This window comes from Charadrius vociferus, unplaced genomic scaffold (assembly GCF_000708025.1).
Source record: "Charadrius vociferus isolate BGI_N301 unplaced genomic scaffold, ASM70802v2 scaffold147, whole genome shotgun sequence".
Classification (NCBI taxonomy): domain Eukaryota; kingdom Metazoa; phylum Chordata; class Aves; order Charadriiformes; family Charadriidae; genus Charadrius; species Charadrius vociferus.
This window is the reverse complement of record NW_009649570.1, coordinates 7464081-7484702: the sequence shown is the minus strand read 5'-3', so window position 1 is coordinate 7484702 and position 20622 is coordinate 7464081. Positions and strand designations below refer to the sequence as shown.

Genomic DNA, 20622 nt, shown 5'->3' with positions numbered 1-20622 from the left:
CAGGGCTGCCCTCAGGTCTGAAGTGATGTTGGGGCTCCTTTAGCCACCAGGCCCCCTTGCAGGCAGACATCCTCTGCAATAATAGACACGCTTTCTTCTAGCCACAGCCCACGAAATCCAGCCTGATGAGGCAGGTTTTGGTGCAGGACCAGGGATGATCCTGTGATATGGGGGTGCCGCAGCCAACCTTACCTGCCCAGCCCCTGTTTCCCTCCTCCCGGGGTTCCCAGGGAGGGCAGTGGGCAGTGCTGACTGCGGGGACCACCGCAGTACAAGCAAATCCTGCCTTTTGTTTGCAGGCAGGCAGGCATGGGCAAAGTTTCCATCTAAGCTGTCAGGGTAGCTGGCAAAGATGTCACCAGCTTTAAAGGTCATCGGATTGTCATTGTCCACATCAGTAAAGGCAGCGTGGCTGCAGTTTCTTTCTTTCTTAAAGGTGACCTAAAAAACCCAACTCTTTTCAAGACAGCATTTATTTCCACACCTTGTGCTAAATTTCCTTTATCGTGGTGTGAGAGAGGAGCAATCTGCATACAAACAACTGCATACCAGTCCTTCAATCCCCTGATGGATATCAGTCAGTGGTCTGTGGGCTGACAAAAGCCCGCCTGCCCTGGCTGCTCCAGCCTCCCTGCTGCTCACTTTGTGAATCAGTTTGGCAGGGCTGGCCTGAGCTCTCCATCACTGGGCATCAAAGTCTCCTCTCAGGGTGGTGCCGAAAGCCAGCATGACTCAACGTTGATTATCTGCAGCTTCCTTATAAAAAACCTGATCATTGTGTTTGCTGGTATCAGCCAAACTGTAGACAAAGATGCCAAATGCGATAAGAGCACCACTGAAGAAACTGTTGTTGTCTTAATGCAGTGACACAGTTATGTCTGTCTCCTGTCTCTAGAGGACAGTCCCTGACTCTGGGTTTAGTCTTTGATTTTCTCCCTAGCTCGGAGCTTGTGTTATTTTACCTATTTATCTATTTGTCTTTCAAGCTGTTTGGAACGAAGTACACCCTTATCCCAGTTCACAGCATTATGCTGTGATTTGTGTTTGGCCTTATTTTTTGCCTCTGTGTTTTACCCCTCAAGTTCACACTAGAAAAGCTGGCTGCTTCATTAGGTAGTCAATTAAGAGCCTCTCCTGAGTAGCTTTCCAGCTAGGCACTGCATAATGCAGTGCCGGGATCCTGCTATTACTGTGGGCTGCTGGCCTGACTCCTGTAGGTTAATGCTGAATTGAATAACAAGTCTCCCATTAGTCCTGGGAAGGCTCGTGCTGCCTGGAAGAGCCGGAACAGAAGGGTTTGTAGAGGAGAAGGAAGGTGTCCCAGTAAAACTGAAGCAGAAACCTTTGCGAACGCTAATGCCGGGTTGCAGCAGTGGCCAGCAGCCTCTCTAACATCCCCTTTCGACTCTGGTAGCTTCAGGCTGCAGATTTCTGTTGCCTATTGTCCTTTCTCCACAGTGCAGAGGTTTCAAAGTCACTGTGGTATGAATATGACACAAATTCCCCTTTCCCCAGCCACCCCGAGGCACCTTGGCTGTGTGAGAGGGGGCACAGAACTGGCCTGGCTGCAGCTAAGGCCAGTGCTGAGGTCAGCAATAAATAAGAGGCAACATTGTCTGCCCTCCTCGCCACGCAAAGGTCTTCCTTAAGGATAGAAATAACTTGCATTTCTGGTGCATATGGCTCAGTCTGTGAGAAAGAGGGTTCTGTTCCTTCTCTCAGCAGAGATCCCTCTGCCATGGCCCCTGTTACCCCTGCTCTTGCCGTGGCCAAAGAGTGGGGCTGTACGCTGGAGCTGGCCCTCATCCCTTGCGTAGGTCTCAGGGGGCCGCAGGCTAACCGCATGCTTCCCAAGGGTTTCCAGCTAACAGTGGAGACGTTGGCACCCTCCCCCAGACTCTTTCACTGTGTAAATATTTGTGCTTCCTGATTTTCTCAAGAGGAAACTGAGGTACAGATGTCCATGCCAGAGGGGGAGAGGCTGCAGGAGACCAGCCCCTGTTTTTTTTTTTTCCAAAGAGGTGGCATCCCCATAACTCCTCTCTACCCCTTCCCAGGCAGCCCCCTCCCCAAACAGGTGCTCCTCCATCGGACCTGGAGCTGCTGTGGCCATTTTCCAGCAGGGGTGGCAGCTACAGCAGTGAGGATCAGGTACAGCAGCCCCCTGCACTCTGGCCGGCCCCTCTGCAGGCTTTGGGGCAGCAGACACAGGTCTCCTGGCAGGTCACTGTTTGGGAAGCCCAGCAGACAGTGAGTAGGGTTGGCAGGGAAAGCCTCCCATGGCGTCCCTTCACCACCAGGGCCACCACCACTGGCATGGGGGACACGGCAGGGTGCTGGCCTGCCAAATCACAGCCGTGGCTTTGGATGCCTTTGGATGGGATCCCTCTCCTAGTCTTGTTTTTGGAATAATTGGCAGGAGGATCAGCAGTGGCACACAGGTTACATTTGCAGAGCTGTCTGAGGCATTTAGACACATGCCGTCCACTCCAGTGAACACACAGACCCTGTCTCTCCACCTGTGGAAAGCTTTGAAGGACCCTCTTGGTCCTTGAAGGAATTCACACAGCTCTTGGGTTACAGGACATTTCCTGAAGTGAAAACACAATCCTTCTAAGCATAAAATGGGGTTTCCACAGTGTGTCAAGCTGTTGGCATTAAGTTGCGTTGTTGCTAATACTGCAAGTTTTTTCCTGCCACTACAGGCTCTGAGGACTGCTCCAGAAACTTCACTGCCTCCAATGGCACTATTGAGTCTCCAGGTTTCCCTGACAAGTATCCACACAACCTGGACTGCATCTTCACCATCATAGCCAAGCCAAAGACAGAAATCCTCCTCCACTTTCTGCTCTTCGACCTTGAGCATGACCCGCTTCAGGCAGGGGAAGGAGACTGCAAGTACGACTGGCTGGACATCTGGGATGGCATCCCTCAGGGTAAGCCATGGGGTGCTGTGCTGCTGTCCTCAGCTTCTCTTGGTGTCTCACAAAACTCCAAAACTGTGCAGTCTGTGTCTGAACACCAAAGGTGCCTATACTCAGACATGGCTACAGCACACAGCCTGCCATCACAGTGCTCCGTGGCCAGCTGTGGGGACAGGGTGCTTGCAGAAGACTGCATGTATTAAACTCCAAACTACTGCTCTGTTGTAACCACTGATCAGAAAAGCCCCATGGGGCACTCCAAGATACCACCAGCCCTCCCTCAGGGAAGCGCACTGGGTTCATGCAGAGTTGGGAGGACCTTCCTACCCCATACCAACACTGAGAAACAGAGCAGATTGGAGCTTTTCCCAGCAATTGCAGAGCAGCGCCTGCTGCAGTGGATATTTCTGCACAGTGCACTGCATGGCACTGTACCAGCAGATGTAAAAAAGAGCTCATCCCCAAAGCCTTTCTTTTATCCCAATTAGTCCTGCTAAGGCATCCCTGCTGAGTGATGCCAATCTGCTGGTGACCCAGTATACCAGTGGAAAAGCAGGTGTTAACATTTGCTGCTCTTTCTTTTGCAGTCGGCCCCTTGATAGGCAGGTACTGTGGCACTAAGATGCCGTCAGACATCCGCTCAACCACTGGTGTCCTCTCACTCACCTTCCACACAGACCTGGCAGTGGCTAAAGACGGTTTCTCTGCACAGTACTACTTGATCCAGCAGGAAGTCCCAGAAAGTAAGTTGGAAACACGTGCATATGACTTTAGGCAATCGTGTCACCTGTTTTTCCCAAGTCTTTCACTTGGCATGTGCAAGAGTAAGGCAGGCAGGAGTGTGTCCAGGGGTTGGTCCCCCACTGGCAATGCGGACAGCAGTTGCACTAGGTGTGTCCTCTGTTTCTCATAGAAGTGGGATTTCAGTAAGAATCACGCTTTCTGACCTTTCTTTGACTTTTCACTTGCTTGTGAAGGCTTCTCAATACTTTTTGGGGTAGAATCCTTCATGTACTTGCTCAGCCCAAAGGATTTAGGGGAAGACTTCAGCCAAGCAGGTGCAGCAGATTCATTAAAACATGGGGGAAAATAGTCTCTCCCCCTCTCTGGTTTTCCAAAAATTCACAGCCCCGAACTACAAATTAGCATTTCTTGACTGTCTAATTAAAAAATGCCTAAAGCTCTAAGAATTTCAAACCAAAATTTGCTTTAGATCCCTTATGAAGGGAGGTAAATTGATGTGGAGTGAGGAAGTTGTGTGTTTTGAGAATGAAGAGCATTTTGATTCTTTGTAAGAATGCTTGCAGGCAAGGAAAGATTCAGTTTGTTTTCCCATGGTATTTTTACATCAGAGCTACAGTTCTCGACCTCTGTTAGCAGTGAACCTGTGATACAACAGAAGAAGCCTTCAGGACACCCCTCAGTCTCAGAGAAAGAGAGGGGGTCCCTCACCCGACACTGAAAGCCCATGATAAAGAGCAGGGTAGAGTAGGGGTTGTGCAGCACTAGGGCAGCTGAGTTACAGACTCCTGCTCCGTGATTGAGTTAGGGATGTTCTTTTGAGGCTGTGAGAGTTACAGACAAGCATGAGCTCTTCACCGTTACCTATATCCCCCCTCAGTTGATCTGTTCTTTAATCCTCTTTCTATTATGTTCTTTAAAAGGACTGGGAAATAAAATGTTGATGGCACACAAAGCTTGAGAAATCAAGCACAAGAGCTGTTAAAGGGCCAGACCTGTTTTGATTTATAAAACTGAAACTTTAATAATTCCACTGGAATCTTAACTTGGCCCATCATTTCCACCCTGGGTTGACTTGGCCTCATTAAAAGCATAGGCAGTTTGGTGAAGCTCCGTTGTTTTACAGCAGCAACATGCCTGGGCCCATTCAGTGCTTCCTATCAATGTTTTCTTTGCTATTGTTTTTACAGGACAGCTGGCATAAAATATATGAGATATGCAATAAGATTGAGCTAATTGTGATTTTTAAAGCCTTAGAAGTGAGGAAACCAAAATGAAAGCATACCAGGCTGTTTAATTCCTATTGGCCTGATAACGCATATAGCGTATGCACGTATACAGACACATACACACATGCACCCATGCTCTCACACTCACACAAAACCTTTAGACCTCCCCATTCCAGGTCCTGATGTTCCTGCTGGCAGCACAGCAGTAAGTAACCTCCCATTGAGCTTGCCCGTACTCCTTGCCTTGTCAGTGCTTAGATTTCACCTCCAGCCTTCAAGAAGATGGGGAACTTTGTGGCAAGGGGACTTGGGACATCTTGGTGGAGATGGAGGGAGGGAAGGGGCAGAATTGTGTCAAAACTGTGCAGAGATGAAGGAGATAGAGAAAGGGAGAAAGATCTGGACTGTATTCATTTTCAGAGGGTCATGCAAACATAAAGCTGCCCCATCTTTAATTTTTCAGTGGAACCTGTGAGCACACACAGCTTGGAAGATGGTGCAGATCTGTTCATCTTTCCAGGCAGGCATCTTTGTTTGGGGTTAGCTGGGGAGAATAGTTCAGGGCTACCTTCCATTTGGGAGGGAAGTACAGAGGCTGTAAGTTGATCTGCATGTGTGCTTGTGTGTGTCCGCTCCAGACTTCCAGTGCAACGTGCCATTGGGGATGGAGTCTGGCCGGATCTCCAACATGCAGATCAGTGCCTCCTCCACCTATTCAGATGGGCGATGGACGCCTCAACAGAGCCGGCTCAACAGTGATGACAACGGCTGGACCCCCAATGTAGACAGCAACAAAGAGTACCTCCAGGTACGTACGCTTTCCAGTCCCCTCACCTCTTCCCCCACCAAATGGAGTGTCACACTGTTAAACTGACCCTTGACCATAAGGCTTGTTGAATTTTTTATTGCCTCTTTGGCTCATGGGGAGCGAGCAGCAGGGGAGCTGCAGTGCCTCCATGAAATGCAAAATGCTGGCTCTCCCGTTAGCGTGCCTGCATGCGGGCTGACTCGACCCGCTGTCCCTCCCCCACCCCCTCCTTCCTGCCCAAAACCTCGATGGACTTTCCAGCGTACTGCCCAAGACTGAAGGTCCTCTGGCACTTACAAGGGTCACTGACTCTGCCACTGGCCTGAGGACCAAAGTCTCCAGGAGGTGCGTGGAAAAACAACTAGAATAATATTTATCTCATCGGTGATGCAGGAAGCATGAGCGGGCTAACGTCAGGTAGGGGGCTGACAGAGCAAAGGCTTTCCCTGGGAGCTGGTTAGATCCACAGTCTCTGTCCACACAGGGCTTCTGGCTGTGTCACATCACTGTGAGATACTGCTTGCTAAAGGCCACTAGGAATGGGAGGTAGTGAATGTCATTGCCTCTAGCAGACGTCTCATTCTTCATTCATGGCAATGCTACCAAGCCATCTCTGCTGACCTTTCTCAACCCACGCTGTAAAAAAATAAAAGAGCAAGGGAAAACCAGGAACTGCAGCACTTGCTAATTGGACATCATGCTTTTATTTTACATGGAAAAAGTCAGCCTCTGTCCTGCTTTAATGGACTTGGGCTTCTGTGCAGATCCTGTTGCTTGGTCTGAGGCAGGAGGAAGGCTTTGTGATGGTCCCATATGGACAGACTTCAAGATCCTTAGTTATTCGTCCTATGGTCCTATCTGCGAGCATCCTGCTGATTTTTTTTTTTTTGTGCCTGTTGAAATGTGTGCCCACAGATGGAGTGAGACAGGCTGAATTTGCATCTTTTCATGTTTCAGAGACAGAGGAAGGAACTAACTAGCCAACCTGGGCTCTCAGGTGTTCACTGTTCTCTCTCCTGTCCCTTTTTCCCCTGGAAAGGTGGATCTCCACTTCCTGACTGTGCTTACAGCCATTGCCACACAGGGTGCCATCTCCAGAGAAACCCAGAATGGCTACTATGTCCGTACCTACAAGCTGGAGGTCAGCACCAACGGGGAGGACTGGATGATGTACCGACATGGGAAAAACCACAAGGTAAAGGCCTTTTTGTCTCTTTTGCATGCACCTTGGTGAGTCTTGCAGACAACGGGAGGGAATAGAACAGAGAGATTTTACAGGCCTGGAGGGTTTAATCTGTGAGGGACTCTTTTTCTGATGAGGGCTAAAAGACTGATGATGCTCTGAGCAAAAATAGTCCTTTCTCCTCTGCACAGCAATGAGGAAACATTATTCCTTGAAAAACCTGGCTGCTGTTGCATCTTTCGTGGTGGCGAGAGTATGTTATTTGACTGCAAATGAAGGAGAAAATGCTTTCACAGCCTGTGTTTTGCCACACAAGATTCATTGAGCTTTTATGGCCGTAGCCCTGTCTGCATGCTGGGTTAACAATCACAAAACCACATGAAACTGTAGTTCAGGAGTTATTGAGGCCTGGAAATGAAAGGGCACAAATCTTAAGAGGGGATCGCACCATCCCAGAGAACAAAATGAACAATAAATAATGAGGAGCAATTTAGGCTGCCAGAGCTGTGGGATCTGTGCTAGCAGGCATGGTCGGCAAAGATGCATTGAGCCCTGGGAGCTGCTGCATGCTCTTGCTGTGTTTCTGGGAGACACGCAGAGGTGGGAGTGAGGAGGCGGGAGGGTAAATATGGGTGTTCAGCCCTTCTAAGCCTTGCATATGTTGCTGCATGGCCAGGTGAGGCAAGCTCAAGGTGGTCCGCATGGGAGCTTTGGCATATGGGGAGAGGAGGTTAAGGCAGCCATGGTTCTGGGCTGGTCCTGCTCTGTGACCTGCCTTGGTCCTGTGGTTGACCCCTGGTTAAGGGCACCTCAGGAAAGCCCTTCCCTGCTCTTCTGTGGTGCCCTCCAGCACTGCTGCCATGGCTCAGGTCCTCCCCGTTGCTGTGCTACAATCTGTCTGCATGAACTTGGTGGCTGGGGTCCCACACACCTCCCCCAGCACGCATGGCCCAGAAATTTCTACTTGCTCAGCGCTTCTGTTAAATTAGCTGTCCCCTCCCTTTGCTGGCACAGGCACTGCTGGCATGAAATGCAGTAGTCTGCCTTGTCCAGGATTCATCCAGACATTTCCTTCCCTTCCGGGCCGTGTGATTTCCCCTTCCCCGCAAGTGTGTCTAATGATTCAAATTCACTCTGCTTCCCAGAATGAGTCCTCTCTTTGCAGAGGCCCCTAGCAGGGTCTCATACCTGCAATATTTGGAGTATTTAAGCTTCTCACATGCCAGTGAGGTGGTGTTAGTCCTATTTTAGGGGTAGGGAAATGGAGGCACAGGGCAGCTCAGCACCCCATAGGAGAGTCAGCAGCTGTGCTCCTCCAGACCTCAGGCAAGCTGGCTCTAGGGCCACAGCTCATGACAGAGCTCATGTATAGCTGTAACACAGTGGCCATGCACTGGTGTGGAGGCTCTGTGCTCTCCTGGGACCCACTGGCCCTGGCAGACCTTTCTGTGAACTTCTGTCTCTCCTCACCCTAGGCAGCCCATGGAAAGGGGTGAGTTTGAGATCTTCCTGCAAGAAGGGGTCTTTCTGCAGGTCAAGGAAGACAGGAGATTGGCAACATGCCAGGCAGAATGATGGGCAAAATACACAGTTCAGTGTTTCAAATAACCTCTGGCAATAAATTTACTTTTTGGAGTCTAACTGGAGAAGGAATCTGGCCTGGGGGGTGGTTTGAGTCACAGGGGAGAGTAGATGCCCTGTCCTTGCAGTCCCAGGCATTGGACACTGGATCCTCAACCAGGGTGGAGCAGGACAGCATGGCTGGTTTCAGCTGGGCCAATTTACATCGCTTCAGCGAGACCCCAAAGCCTGGCTGGTGTCAACCCAAAGCTGTTCCATAGCCACATGTATGATTTAGCCACCATTTCATGATTTGGCCCTTGAGTCCTATCAGCTTTTTTCTGCTCTGTTTTCTCACCTCATAAAAAAGAGGAAAATCAAACCTCTCATTTTTTACTCCTTTATTCCAGCCTCACTTCATTCCCATATTCTGGCCTCAATTTTGCAGACACTTCCTGAGGCTGGAGAATAAGTAATTGCTTTTTGGTGGCTCGCCTACCCCTTGCATCCTGGTGACTGCTTTCCCTCCCTGCCGAAACACCGGCCACCAGCTGCTGAGCTGCAGCGAAGCCCGGGCAAAGCCCCCCAGTCATGGGCCTGGTGCTGGGGGGCTCTGGCCCTGCTTTCCCCGCCCACGTGAATCCCCACTGTTCCTGCGTTAGGCAAGCTCCCAGACGTCTGTATTCAAGGTGCAGATTTCTCCCTGCGTCAGTGCAGTGCTCCGCACGGTTCAGGCTGCAACGGTGGAGCGAACCATGCCAAATAGATTTGTCAAGTCTGCCGCAGCTTGATTTGGTGCCATGAGGAGCGGGGAGGAAGGGGAGGGGGTGGACAGACAGGGACTCTATTCCTCTATATACATGCAGATATGTAAGTATATATATATATACACATACATATATATATGCACATGCACACATAGGCATATGGGGTATATCAAACACTGCTCTGAATTTCTGCTGGCTGTGTGGGCCAAAAGCAAACCTCTGCCATGTTATAGGCGGGTCGGGTCAGCTAACATTTACATCTTCATCAGGGAACTAAAGCAAGAGAAAACCAGCAACTGCAGGAGGGGTGGGGAGGGGGTGATGCTCTCTGCAGAGGATGGGGAGCTCTGACCTCCTCCCTTTCACACCCCACCCCCCCGCTTCCCCTCCTTCCAGTATTTCGGAGGAGAGTGGGGCCAGAGTGTTTCCCTGCAAAATGTGATGGCTCACCTTTGAGTCCCCAGCCACTGGCACTCACGGCAAGGGAAATGGGAAAGGCAGGATGAGGCAGAGGAAAACAAGATTAATATGTGCTTGCAGCAGACAGGGCTGGCTGGGCCGTTTCCATACCGAGCACTGTTGTGTTTCTGGGATGGGGAGGCAGTGGGAATGCAGCAGCAGGTCTGCAGACAGCGGGAGGGGAGCCCCACAATCACACCTTCCCCTTCCCACCCTATCCCTGCTGGGCTTTCCCCCTGCCTGGCAGCCCGCTACCTACAAAGCCCAGCCCAGCCCACCCCAGATATCCCCCTGTCCAGGGGGTGATGTTCTGTCCCTGCCCGGGGTGTGGGACCCAGGGGAGAGGCTAACCCAGTGACCTGGCCAAAGGTGCAGGGCTGTCTTCCTGTGCGTCCCCCAAGAGAGGAGATGGGGAGGAGAATGGCCACCACCACATGTTGCCCCACATTTGCCCCTTACTACCTACCAGCGCATCCCCTTGGGACAGGGCCAAACAACCCCTGCCCCAGAAAGGCTGAGCTGGCTCTTGCCCTCCCTATTGCATCCCCCTCTGTGTCATCCAGGGTCGATGGCCCCAGAGGTTATCTTCCAGGCACTGACCCTGGTGTGCACGCCGAGATCTTATCTAGCAGTTTGCAAATGTCTTTAGAAAACAACAACTCGTTCTTGAACCCAAGGAAGGAAAAGAGCACCTGGCAGGATTTGACCTTTTGTTTTTGGCCATTTTCTTCAGGCAAATTCAACTATAATGGTTTTATTGGAAAACAAAGTGCTCATCCATTCTGATCCACTTCCTTCTTTGTAGGGTCTCAGGTTCCAGCGCCCGTGTGGTCTGAGCCACTCCGTCTTAGTAACTGTGGAGATCAGCTCACAGGGATCATCTAGTGTGGCGAGGGACTCGGAGACGGGATGGGTTTCAGTATTTAGGGTGGGTTGGGAATGTGATGGGTGCTCTCGCTGCCTCCATTGGTCTGTGTGTAAAATGGGAGGATGCAACTGAAACATTTGCTTTGAGAACCTGTAGAAGTCAATGGATGAGAAATGGCAGCAAGATCCAGCTGATATGCATTTTTCCATTTCCTACTTATTTTGCCAGCTTTGTGCTTGTTATCAGCTAACCTTCCTGGGTGGTATTTCAGGTGGATGTAAGAAGGCAGTTTGAATTGCTGCAAAGAGCTGAATATCTCTGCTGTGCATGGAGCTGGGGACATCAGAGGTGTTTGGTGCTGGCAGAGAATTTTGAGGATGATTCCTTGGAGACCCTTGTGCCTTCCCTCAGGAGCATTCCTCTGTCCTTTCAGTTCTTAATGAGGTCTCCTGTGTTCATTCACCTGGGGAGGCAGAGAAAAGCTTTCAGTCCTGTGGCTTCTTTATCTGGAAAACTCAGGAAACACTTGCATGATCAGCCAGAAGGCCGCAAGTGCTTCTGCACAGATACATCATGGTGCAGAGGGTTTTCCCAGAAGCATGCCCATGTCCCAGCCTGCTTCTTCTGGTTTTGCAGGCAGGACAAAGATGTCAGGCTTTGGGAAAGGCAACCCCGTGCATTCAGTGTTGGTGCAGTACCAGGGGAGAATTACAGCCCTGGCTTTCCTAGCAAGACTGCAGCTTTGTACTTGTGGGCCTGCTATCTCCTTTGCAGACTAACAGAGTGCTACTCCTCGTGTCTCTGGTGACTCTGAGATCTGAGTGGAGCCCCTCAAAGACACGGTGCTGGCAAGCCTGGCCCAGCACGCTGTGCCTTGCCCAGATGTCTGTGCTTCATTGAGTGTTGCCAAGTATCATTTTTCTTTTACCTCCTTGTTCCTGGATTTAATAAATCCAGAACTATCCACCCTCCACTCGAGCCAGAATCCTCCCACCATCAAACATGCCCCATTTTATGCCTTCCCTATCTGACAAGGAAAATAATCTCCCCTACTTTTCTCCTTCATGCTTCTCTGTCTAAATCCTGAAGCCCTAATCCTGTTAGCATGCTCTGTTCCAGGGCTCTTGTCTCCACGGGAGAAACATAATCCTGCAGTAAATCTAGTGGGTCCAGAGAGACACATACATACGGACGAAGGCAGGGCTGCTGCCATCCTTGGCCTTGCCCTCTGCTTTCCCCAGCCGCTTTCTGTAGCTCCCCAAGAAATGGCATAGTGGCCAAGCAGCACAATAAATAAAGCAGGAGAGGTTACCTCCTGCCCTCTCCCTGAGTCACTGGCTCTTCGACTTCACGGTGCTTTTTGTCTCCCTGTCCTTCACTCCCTTCACTCTAAACTCTGCCAATGGCACAATTCCCATACCCACTGAAACTAATGCAGCTTCAAAAATCCCCCCATCACCCCACAGCGGTTCTAATGTGTCAGGAATATGACTTGTAAGTGTTGGTGTGGAGCCTGCATGTGTGTGCACATGGAAAACTTGCCCAGTCCTCCTCTAGCCTAGACATCATCTCCCACCACTTGCTTTCTGCAGCAAATTAATTAAGCAGGTCAGCTTTCATTGATTATCAATTTAATCTTATGTGTAGACCTGCCGACTGGACTAAAATGGAAGTAGACGTAAAGTATATGGGATGGGGATGGGCAGCTTTTTGATGCAGCAGGGAAAATGGGTTCCCTTGGCTGCTTCTTGGAAGGTGCTTTTAATTTGTTAATGGTTTTCCTATTTGTTTTCTGGCTCCATCATCCTTCAGCGTGTGTGCGTGTGCATGCGCGTGCGTATGTGTGCTCTCTGCTGAGTGTGTATATATCTATCTCCTTAGATCGCAGCCAGATTTTTTTTTCTGCTGGTGTAAATTACTGTGACTTCTTATACTTCGATGGCGATATGTTGATTTACACCATTCGAAGACTTGGCTCAAAATATGTGCTGAGTGGGATGGGAAGCAGATAGGATGGGAGGAATAGCAATGTTCTATTTTGGTAAGGGGGAAGAAATCTTTGCTTTCTTGGCGCTCCCAGTTTCACACATTTTCCTGCTAGTTCTTCCTATGCCGTGAGTGCTAATTTGAGGCAGGATGTAGAGCCTGTTCAAGTCAATGGGCCTCTCTCCACGGTGCACTCGGGCTCTGGGGTCGGCATTTTCAGTGCAGAGGAACCGTACACTCAGGGTCAGACCCTGGTCAGCAGCTTTAGGACCCACAGGCTTATGGTGCATTTCCACTTGGGAAGGAGGCTGAATGGCCAGGCATGCAGAAGGACCCCGCTTCTCTAACACCACTATGCACCTGCCCTCTGAAAATGGCCCCTTGCTGTCATGCTGAACGGAGTGCAAAACAATGATTTGCTATGATCACTTGGGGCTTTTTAGAAACAAGGCTCACTGAGGGAGGTCCTGCCAAAGCAGCTGATACAGGAGTTGGAAGTCAGGTGCCATTTCTGCCCTCATAAACTGGCAGTCCAGAGTGTCAAGGCCCCAGTTCTGAGTTGCGTAGCTTGCTGAACGTGATCCAGCCTAAAGAAATTACGGGGCCCCAAATCTAAAGCAGAATTGAGGTTGCTCTCCCTGGAAGCAGGTGGTTGGGACTAAGGTCGTGTAAGAGATGCTTTCAGCAATGCATGTGGTAGTGATAAAGTTTTTGGGCTCAGTCCTGCTTCTGCTTTCTGTCAAGCTTGACTTTGCAGAAGTCAGCAACAAATTACGCTGGTGTAAATTTGGATTCTGGCCCCTGATGCTCGTATGTGCGAAGTGAGCTAAAAAAGAACAAAACTGGAAATATGTTAAACCAAAAAGAGCAGCAAACCTCATCAGTGACTGTTAAACATGCTGGTCCATATGCAACCTTTGGCTCATGGAGTCTTCAAACTGCTGATTGTGGGAAGCGAAGAGAGGTTGCCAGGAGAAGACTCCCCCAGGCTTGCTGCCCCCAGGCATCTGCTGGGGCCACCATCAGGAGCCGCCCCCTGGGACAGAGGGACCTTTGGGCTGACCTGACATGCTGCTCCTTATGCTAAAATAGTTGCACCGGCTCAGATAAACATTTCCTGTCCTCCGGTGTTAAGTTCAGAGGTAAGGTGTTGTGTGTCAGCTCCTGTGTTGACATAAAGCTGGAGGCTTTGCTATGGTGTAGAAATGTATCCTTTCAGCCTGTGTGTGTGGTGTGTGTGTTCCCACAGGTTTACAAGACACACACACGCATGCCTGGAGAGTGTTTCACAGTAACCACTCTTCTTACAGCCCTCCTGCTGGAAAAAAGGGTATTTGGTGTCTGCTGAGTAAGGAAAAGAATGGGAAGTGGGGTCAGACAGGATAAAATAGGATATTAAAAACACATAAACCATGCTGTGTTGCTAAACGGTAGCAGCATGATGTATATTCTCCAGATTAGCATTTCTGCTCAAATTCACATCATCCCCAAATCCCAGTTACCGGCCAGATTTGCAACCAAGGCCTTCTGTGGGGCAGCTTCTCCCTGCCCTGCTGGGAGCGCTGCCATCCCGGGCTGGAGGGCAACGCACAGGGGCAGCCCAGAGCTGGTTGTGGTGCTGTGAACAGCTGCTGTCCCTCTCTGCGAACACCCTCTGTGCACCCTGGCGTGCTGGATCCTGGGAGAAGAGCAGTAGCATGTGCCGTCTGCAGACCTAGACTAGTGGGAGACTTATAAAATGCTTCTTCACCGCTATTTAAGGAGAGGGGCTAGGATACAGCCTCACCCCTTTTTCTGTCCTTGATCACAGGGATCTGCAGTTGAATTGTTTGACTCTTGCCTCTGACAGGAGATTGGTGCCAGAGATTACACTCTCCTGCTTCGCTCTGAGATAAACTTAGTGGGAGCTCCTGTGCTTAGCACGGCATATGCAGGGTAGGAGCTTGCAGAAGAGCCCAGCCAACATCTCAGTGGGGATGTGGCTCCTGGCTGAGATCGGAGGATGCTCTAGCCCTGTCCTGAAAGCCTGTGTGCTTGGAGGGAAAGTGGGCAACACCTTGCAGCCTCAGTCTGTGAGCTTTAGTGCTTTACACTGGGAGCAGAGAAAAAGTTGAAAATTACCCTCAGGTTGCGTATTTCCTCTTTTCCCCCTTTTCTTCCCTGCTATGGCTCTGCAGCCTGAAAAAGAAACACAAGTATCCAGTCCTGGTCCGGCCTATTAAAATAATGGGAAGGAGGGGTAGATCTAACGTCCATCTGGTAGTTATTGATTATGGCCATCTGGTAAGGCAGCAGCCTTTTCATATCATGTCGGATCATAAAACTCCCCCGAAAAGCTGTCTCTGCGTGGTGGGCTGCGTGTGCGCCGGAGAGGCAGGGCTGGCTGGGATGGCGGCTCGTTGCCCCAGGCAGAGGCAGCATCCTCCCTGCTCATGCCACTGCTTGCACACAATGTTTCCCAGCAGAGCTCGGTGCAAGGATGTGTCAGGATGTCAGCCCATTTGCCCACGGAGGGGAGCCAAGATCTCACGCAGGGTTCAGGGACATCTGGCCTTTTGCATTGGAGAGGCTCTAGGTTTGGGGGTGAGGTCGAAGCAGCTGTGGCCTGACAGACCAAGGTGCCTTGAGGTGCCATGAGAGGCAGCAGAGCAGCAAGCTCCTGGTTCTTCTGCCTGATGGGCGAGTCCATCCACCTACCATGCTATCCTGCCAGTGGCTCAGCTTTCCCTGCCTGCCCCTGGGTGCTTGCCCTGGCTGGAGGCGGGCCCTTCCCAGAAAGCCTCTCCTTAGGTTTTCGCTGCTGAGATTATTTTGACTGCTAATCTGGTTATTTCTTTCTACCTGGAAAGGACATAACCATATTTGTGCCCCCTCTCTCTTCCAGACATTTCAGGCCAACGAGGATGCCACAGAGGTGGTTCTCAACAAGATCCACAGCCCGGTGCTCACACGCTTTGTGCGCATCCGTCCCCAGAGCTGGCACAACGGCATCGCCCTGAGGCTGGAGCTGTATGGCTGCCGCATCACCGGTGAGGGTCACCTCCTCCCCTCAGCCTCAGCCCTCCTCTCTGTCCCTCTGACAGCCTGTTCTGGGGTGCTGTCCCCTGCAGCTGTCATGGCTGCTTGAGGTGGGAATGGTGACACTGTAAGCAGCATGCAGGTACCTGTCCCAAGGGCACTTGGGGGGACAGGTACCCAGGTCCCGGAGGCAGGGGGGAAGTGCCCAGTGCTGTGCTGGTTTAGTGTCCAGAGCTTAAACCTGTGAGAAAACCCACGAGCGCTCCCTTCAGCTGCCCCAGCTGTTCATGCCCTTTCCTTCCCTGCAGATTCGCCGTGCTCCAACTTGCTGGGAATGCTTTCTGGCCTCATCCCTGACTCGCAGATCTCAGCCTCTTCCATCAGAAGCTACGACTGGTCTCCCAGCATGGCTCGCCTGGTGAGCAGTCGCTCAGGCTGGTTTCCCCGTGTCCCTCAAGCCCAGCCTGGGGAGGAGTGGCTGCAGGTGGACCTTGGCATACCAAAGAATATCAAAGGAGTCATCATCCAGGGGGCTCGTGGAGGGGACAGCATGACGACCACTGAGTCCCGCTCCTTTGTGAAGAAGTTTAAGGTGGCTTACAGCATGAATGGAAAGGACTGGGACTTCATCCAGGACCCCAAAACAATGCAAGCCAAGGTAGGCATTGCCTGGTGCAGCTGCAAAACAAGATACGTTTCCAGCTGTCTTTAGTCTGCCTGATGAGGTCTTGGGAAATTAGCTGTCTCTCCCCACAGAGACCTTGTGAGTTTGGGTTGTCACCACGAAATTCCAGGTGGTATCCCCTGGTCCTGCTCCTAAGCTGTACTAGAGGGTGTAGGTTCCACCTTGCCCCAGGGATGGCAGTTTCCCTTCATTTCTTACTGTGGACCAGGACTGGGGATGTGGACATCCCCTTCTGATCCTCCCAGCTCCTGCAGGTCAGAGCCTACAAGATGGTGTGTTCAACTATGTTTGACACAAACTAATTGCATATTTAATGGAGAAAGGTGTTGCTGTTATTGCTTGCACCTCTGGAAAAGGAAGATAAATCACAACTTCTCTTTGGGAAATTTGCTATATCTGAAGTCCCTTTTGCCACGCTGATGTGACCCTGAAATTCCCCATGCTTTTCGCGCATCACTGGAGTTCCACATAGTCTTTCTGCTAGTGGTATGGGAGTGGCAGAAAGCTTGAAAATAAATGAATTTTATGCTACTGCCTGTTCTGGTTTTATGCAAATTCATCTGCTTCTGAAAATTCGGGTAAGTTTTAATTTTTTTCTGACCCCACAAATGAGTCTTAGAAGGCCTGATGCTATCTATAGCACTCTCTTTATTCCCCACAGACCTGAGTTTGTGCTTGTAAGCTGAAAAGCAGCAGTACTTGGACTGTGAGGAAAACTGAGCGTTTACACTATCCTAGAACAAGCAGTAGCTTCTTTATTTGCCAAAGGACAAATCTGATCTTATTTATATGTGAAGTTAGTGGATGTTCCCCCGGCTTCCCCTGTGTGGCTTGGATCAGAATCTGACCCCTGGATATAAAGCAGAGGCCAAGAGAGATTGTGCAAGTTTCTTAGAAACAGCCTGTCTGGTCCTCTTGAAACTGAGGAGGAACAGCCCAATTTCTGCTCAGCTGGACTCGATGGCCTGGAGTCGGACAGCTAAACTATTTCAGACTGCATCTGTGTCCTGCCAGACCCAAATTACAAAGTCTGGTGGAAAGCATGTGGGATGCACACATCACTTGCCTTTTCTCTCTCTCTTTCTCTCTCTCTCTCTGTAGCTTTTTGAAGGCAACATCCACTATGATATCCCTGAAGTCCGGAGGTTTGACCCTGTTCCTGCCCAGTATGTCCGAGTGCACCCAGAGAGGTGGTCCCAAGCAGGAATAGGAATGCGCCTGGAGGTGCTGGGCTGTGACTGGACAGGTAGGAGCCCCAGTGACTGCCCACCAGCTCCACTGGGGCCGTGGCGGGCACTAAACCAGCGAGGTGCAAGTGTAAGGTGATTTCTCTCCCTGTTGTCCTACCTCAGGGCTGTACTGTGTCAAGGAGACTGCAGCCATGAAGGCAGGACCTGCAGTGTGGCCTAAGCCCATCTTTTAACTTCCACCTTAAAAGGAACTGGCCTTGACGCAGCTTGTAGCAGCAATGTTTGGACCCCAATCCAAGCTTTCGCACAGAGACCCATGCGGGGTTTGTCCCCAACTCCCTTCTCCCTCCTTTCAGAACTTTTAACTGGATGTTGTGCAGGCTTTCCCACTCTCCATGTTAGATAACACTTGGACTTTTTAATCCAAATGGATAAGGCAAAAGTAGGAAGAGAAGCAGAGGTGCAGAAGAGGAGTGCAGTGACCAGTACACTTCCTACAGTGGGCTGCCACAATAAGGTTTTGCTGTAAAAACAACTGTTCCTCCTTCATTGAACCCCATGTGGAAATACTTTTGCAGGCAAGTTTGGGGATTTGACTCTATGACGTCTCTACAACATCCCTAAGACCAGGGAAGTTTGTCCACTTTTGTCCACCTGTTTTTCACAAGTGGTATGCCTTGCAGCCACCATTACTTTTAATACAGAAGTGAAAACTGTTTAACACACTCACTGGGATCAGTAGAGGTTGTGCCTCTGACCCTTTTGAGGCTCAGTGGTGATTGGTTGCTCCATAGTTTCATCCCCAAAAGGCAAAAATGCACCCAACAGCTTGTTGTGTCTGATGCTAGGTTTTCAGTGCCAGGGGCTAGTTGTCCCTTTTTCTAATCTCTTTTATTTTTTAATAATCTGCTTAAATCTGAATCTGGTGTCCAGATGTCAGTGATAAAGACGTATGATTTCCATTTTATAAACACATCTGTAGAAGGCATTTTCTTGTAAGAATTCCCATTCTAGGAAGCTTAAAAGACAAAGAGCTTTTTCCACCCTTTCGTGGAGCCTTTACTACCCCTTCACCCTGTGATGTGCTGTGAGATGCATTATGAACGCTTAATAGTAAATCACAGAACACACTTGCACACAGTTAATAATGATAGTTTGTCACCTTTGAAGTCAATGGCAAATCTCTGCCTGGACTGGGAATCCATTTTAAATGATCTAAACTTTAAATCAAGATTAGATATTAATTTAAGTCTTACAACATCTTTGGGATGTTGTAGAAGAAGCAGGCGCCGTGGCTTTCATGCAAGCAGTGGGACCTGAGGCTCCATGCAGAAGTGGTCAAGCAGCTTCTGCATCATTGCTTCCAGCGGGTCCCAGGAATCTCCAGCTGCTATATCTCTGCAGACCACTGCTGGCTGGTGCATCACAGCTCTGCATCACTGCCACAAAGGGAGGTGGTCACACAAGACCTCTGACCATGTACACGTCAGCCCCTCCATTGCACTCCATTGCAAATCAGAGAAAAAGAGGGGTTTGGCATCCTCAATTTCTCGTGCTAGTTTTGGTCCAAATTTTCTTTCACAGCTACGTCCACGTTCAGTTTCAATATCAGCAGCAACAGCCCATGTTTTTTCCGGGCAGGGTGCTTTATGGTCATTTCCCAGTGTGGCTGTCTAATCATTTGCACATTGTAATGTTTAAAACTCAACTGCCAAGTCATAAATATTCGTAGCTTTATTGATCTACAGGCATTCAGCTTTGTAATCAGAGCAGGGCTTGTAATCTTGTGGATTCACTGTGTTATAAAAAGTATTTATATCCCTGATGCAACCTGGGGAGCAGAGATAGCCCATGGCATTATCTGCATGCTAAATCCAGGCTGGCTACATGCAGCAGTCCTTGACAACGCCAAGACACAGCTCTCCTTTGCTGGGAGGACCCAGGCACGTTACAAAACTGGCTGTGAAAACCCAGGCAATTGCACTTGCTTGGGAACAAGATTAAGAGAGGGATTAAAACAAGCTGATTGAAAATATTTTCAAGTGAGGGTCTAAGCCCATGTTTACCCTGCCCAGCTGTTTTTATTTCTTGTCAGCAAGGAGCATCTTAATTACTGAGTCAAACAGGTAACTTAACAGCAACTGGGCTCACAAACTAGTTGGCTAGTAGCTCAAAAATTGGGAAGCAGGCAGTCAGCAATTGACTTCTTTCAAAGACCTGCCAAAATTTTTCCTCTGAAGAGTGGAGATTGATGAATGTTCACTTGCAGCTGGTTTTCTCTGCTTTGAAGTTCCAAACATCTGGTTTCAATTGCTCAGTGACTTTGCATTTTGATCAGCAGTTACCACCAGTTGCACAGACACTTGCTGGGCCAGGGAGAGAGAAAGCGAGCAAGCAAGACCTCTCTTTTTCACTTTCCATTTCACACATCACGTTGTCCTCCCTGCTATTTTCATTATCTCTTGTAACCATCGTGTTGCGGCTCTGCCATGGTAACTGATTTTTCAAGATATATTTCTGCGGCTTGTCCAGGGCAATGCAACACTGTTGATTTACATCCGCTCAGCATCTGTGTCCTGTATGGGACTTGGCTTTCAAGGTCCTTCCACATTGTCACATTTCAGCTATAAATCTCAATATACAAGAACAACAACCTAAAAAAATTGTACCAGCTCTAAATAGCTTGCAGCTTTTGATATGTTGCCTTCACCTGCTGCTTTTTTTTTTCCTTCTCTTTTTTACGACATTTTTCTGTGCCTGGCTGCTTGCAATTTGCTTCTTGGTTGTGCTCAGAGTTTTATGGGGTTGTAACAAATTTAAACTTACAAATTAAAAGACTTTGAGGTTATTTGGTATTTTATCCTGAACAAAAGACAGCCACTGGAAGAAAAAAAAAAAGTAAAAAAAAGCCCTGAGAATTTATGTGCAACATGTTTAATAACAGGAAAATAAAAGGGCAGAAAGAAGCCTATGGAAAATATTCAATGTATTTAGCCATTTCCTCCTGCTTCTGGCTTTATTAAATGATATCCTGAAGGGTACCGACAAAGAAACACAATCACGCATAACTGAGCAAAGCAGCCTCTTTTTAAAAGTGGAAAGAATCAAGCCTGCTGTACTCATAAAAGGAGAGACTGCTGGAACCTAATGTCGTTTACTGTTGATCTTAATATCCTTCCCTTTCTTGCTTAAATTTCCCCTGAC

At 49.5% G+C, this 20622-nt stretch overlaps 1 protein-coding gene across 1 annotated transcript in view; it reads left to right on the top strand.

Moving 5' to 3' along the window:
- NRP2 (neuropilin 2) overlaps nucleotides 1–20622 on the top strand; it is a 113986-nt gene that overhangs the window by 57329 nt on the left and 36035 nt on the right. The window contains exons 6-12 of the mRNA XM_009890251.1: nucleotides 2706–2936; nucleotides 3512–3667; nucleotides 5533–5702; nucleotides 6742–6897; nucleotides 15410–15554; nucleotides 15852–16201; nucleotides 17330–17474. Of these exons, the coding sequence (XP_009888553.1) occupies nucleotides 2706–2936; nucleotides 3512–3667; nucleotides 5533–5702; nucleotides 6742–6897; nucleotides 15410–15554; nucleotides 15852–16201; nucleotides 17330–17474 (1353 nt within the window). The remainder of the gene's footprint in view (nucleotides 1–2705; nucleotides 2937–3511; nucleotides 3668–5532; nucleotides 5703–6741; nucleotides 6898–15409; nucleotides 15555–15851; nucleotides 16202–17329; nucleotides 17475–20622) is intronic.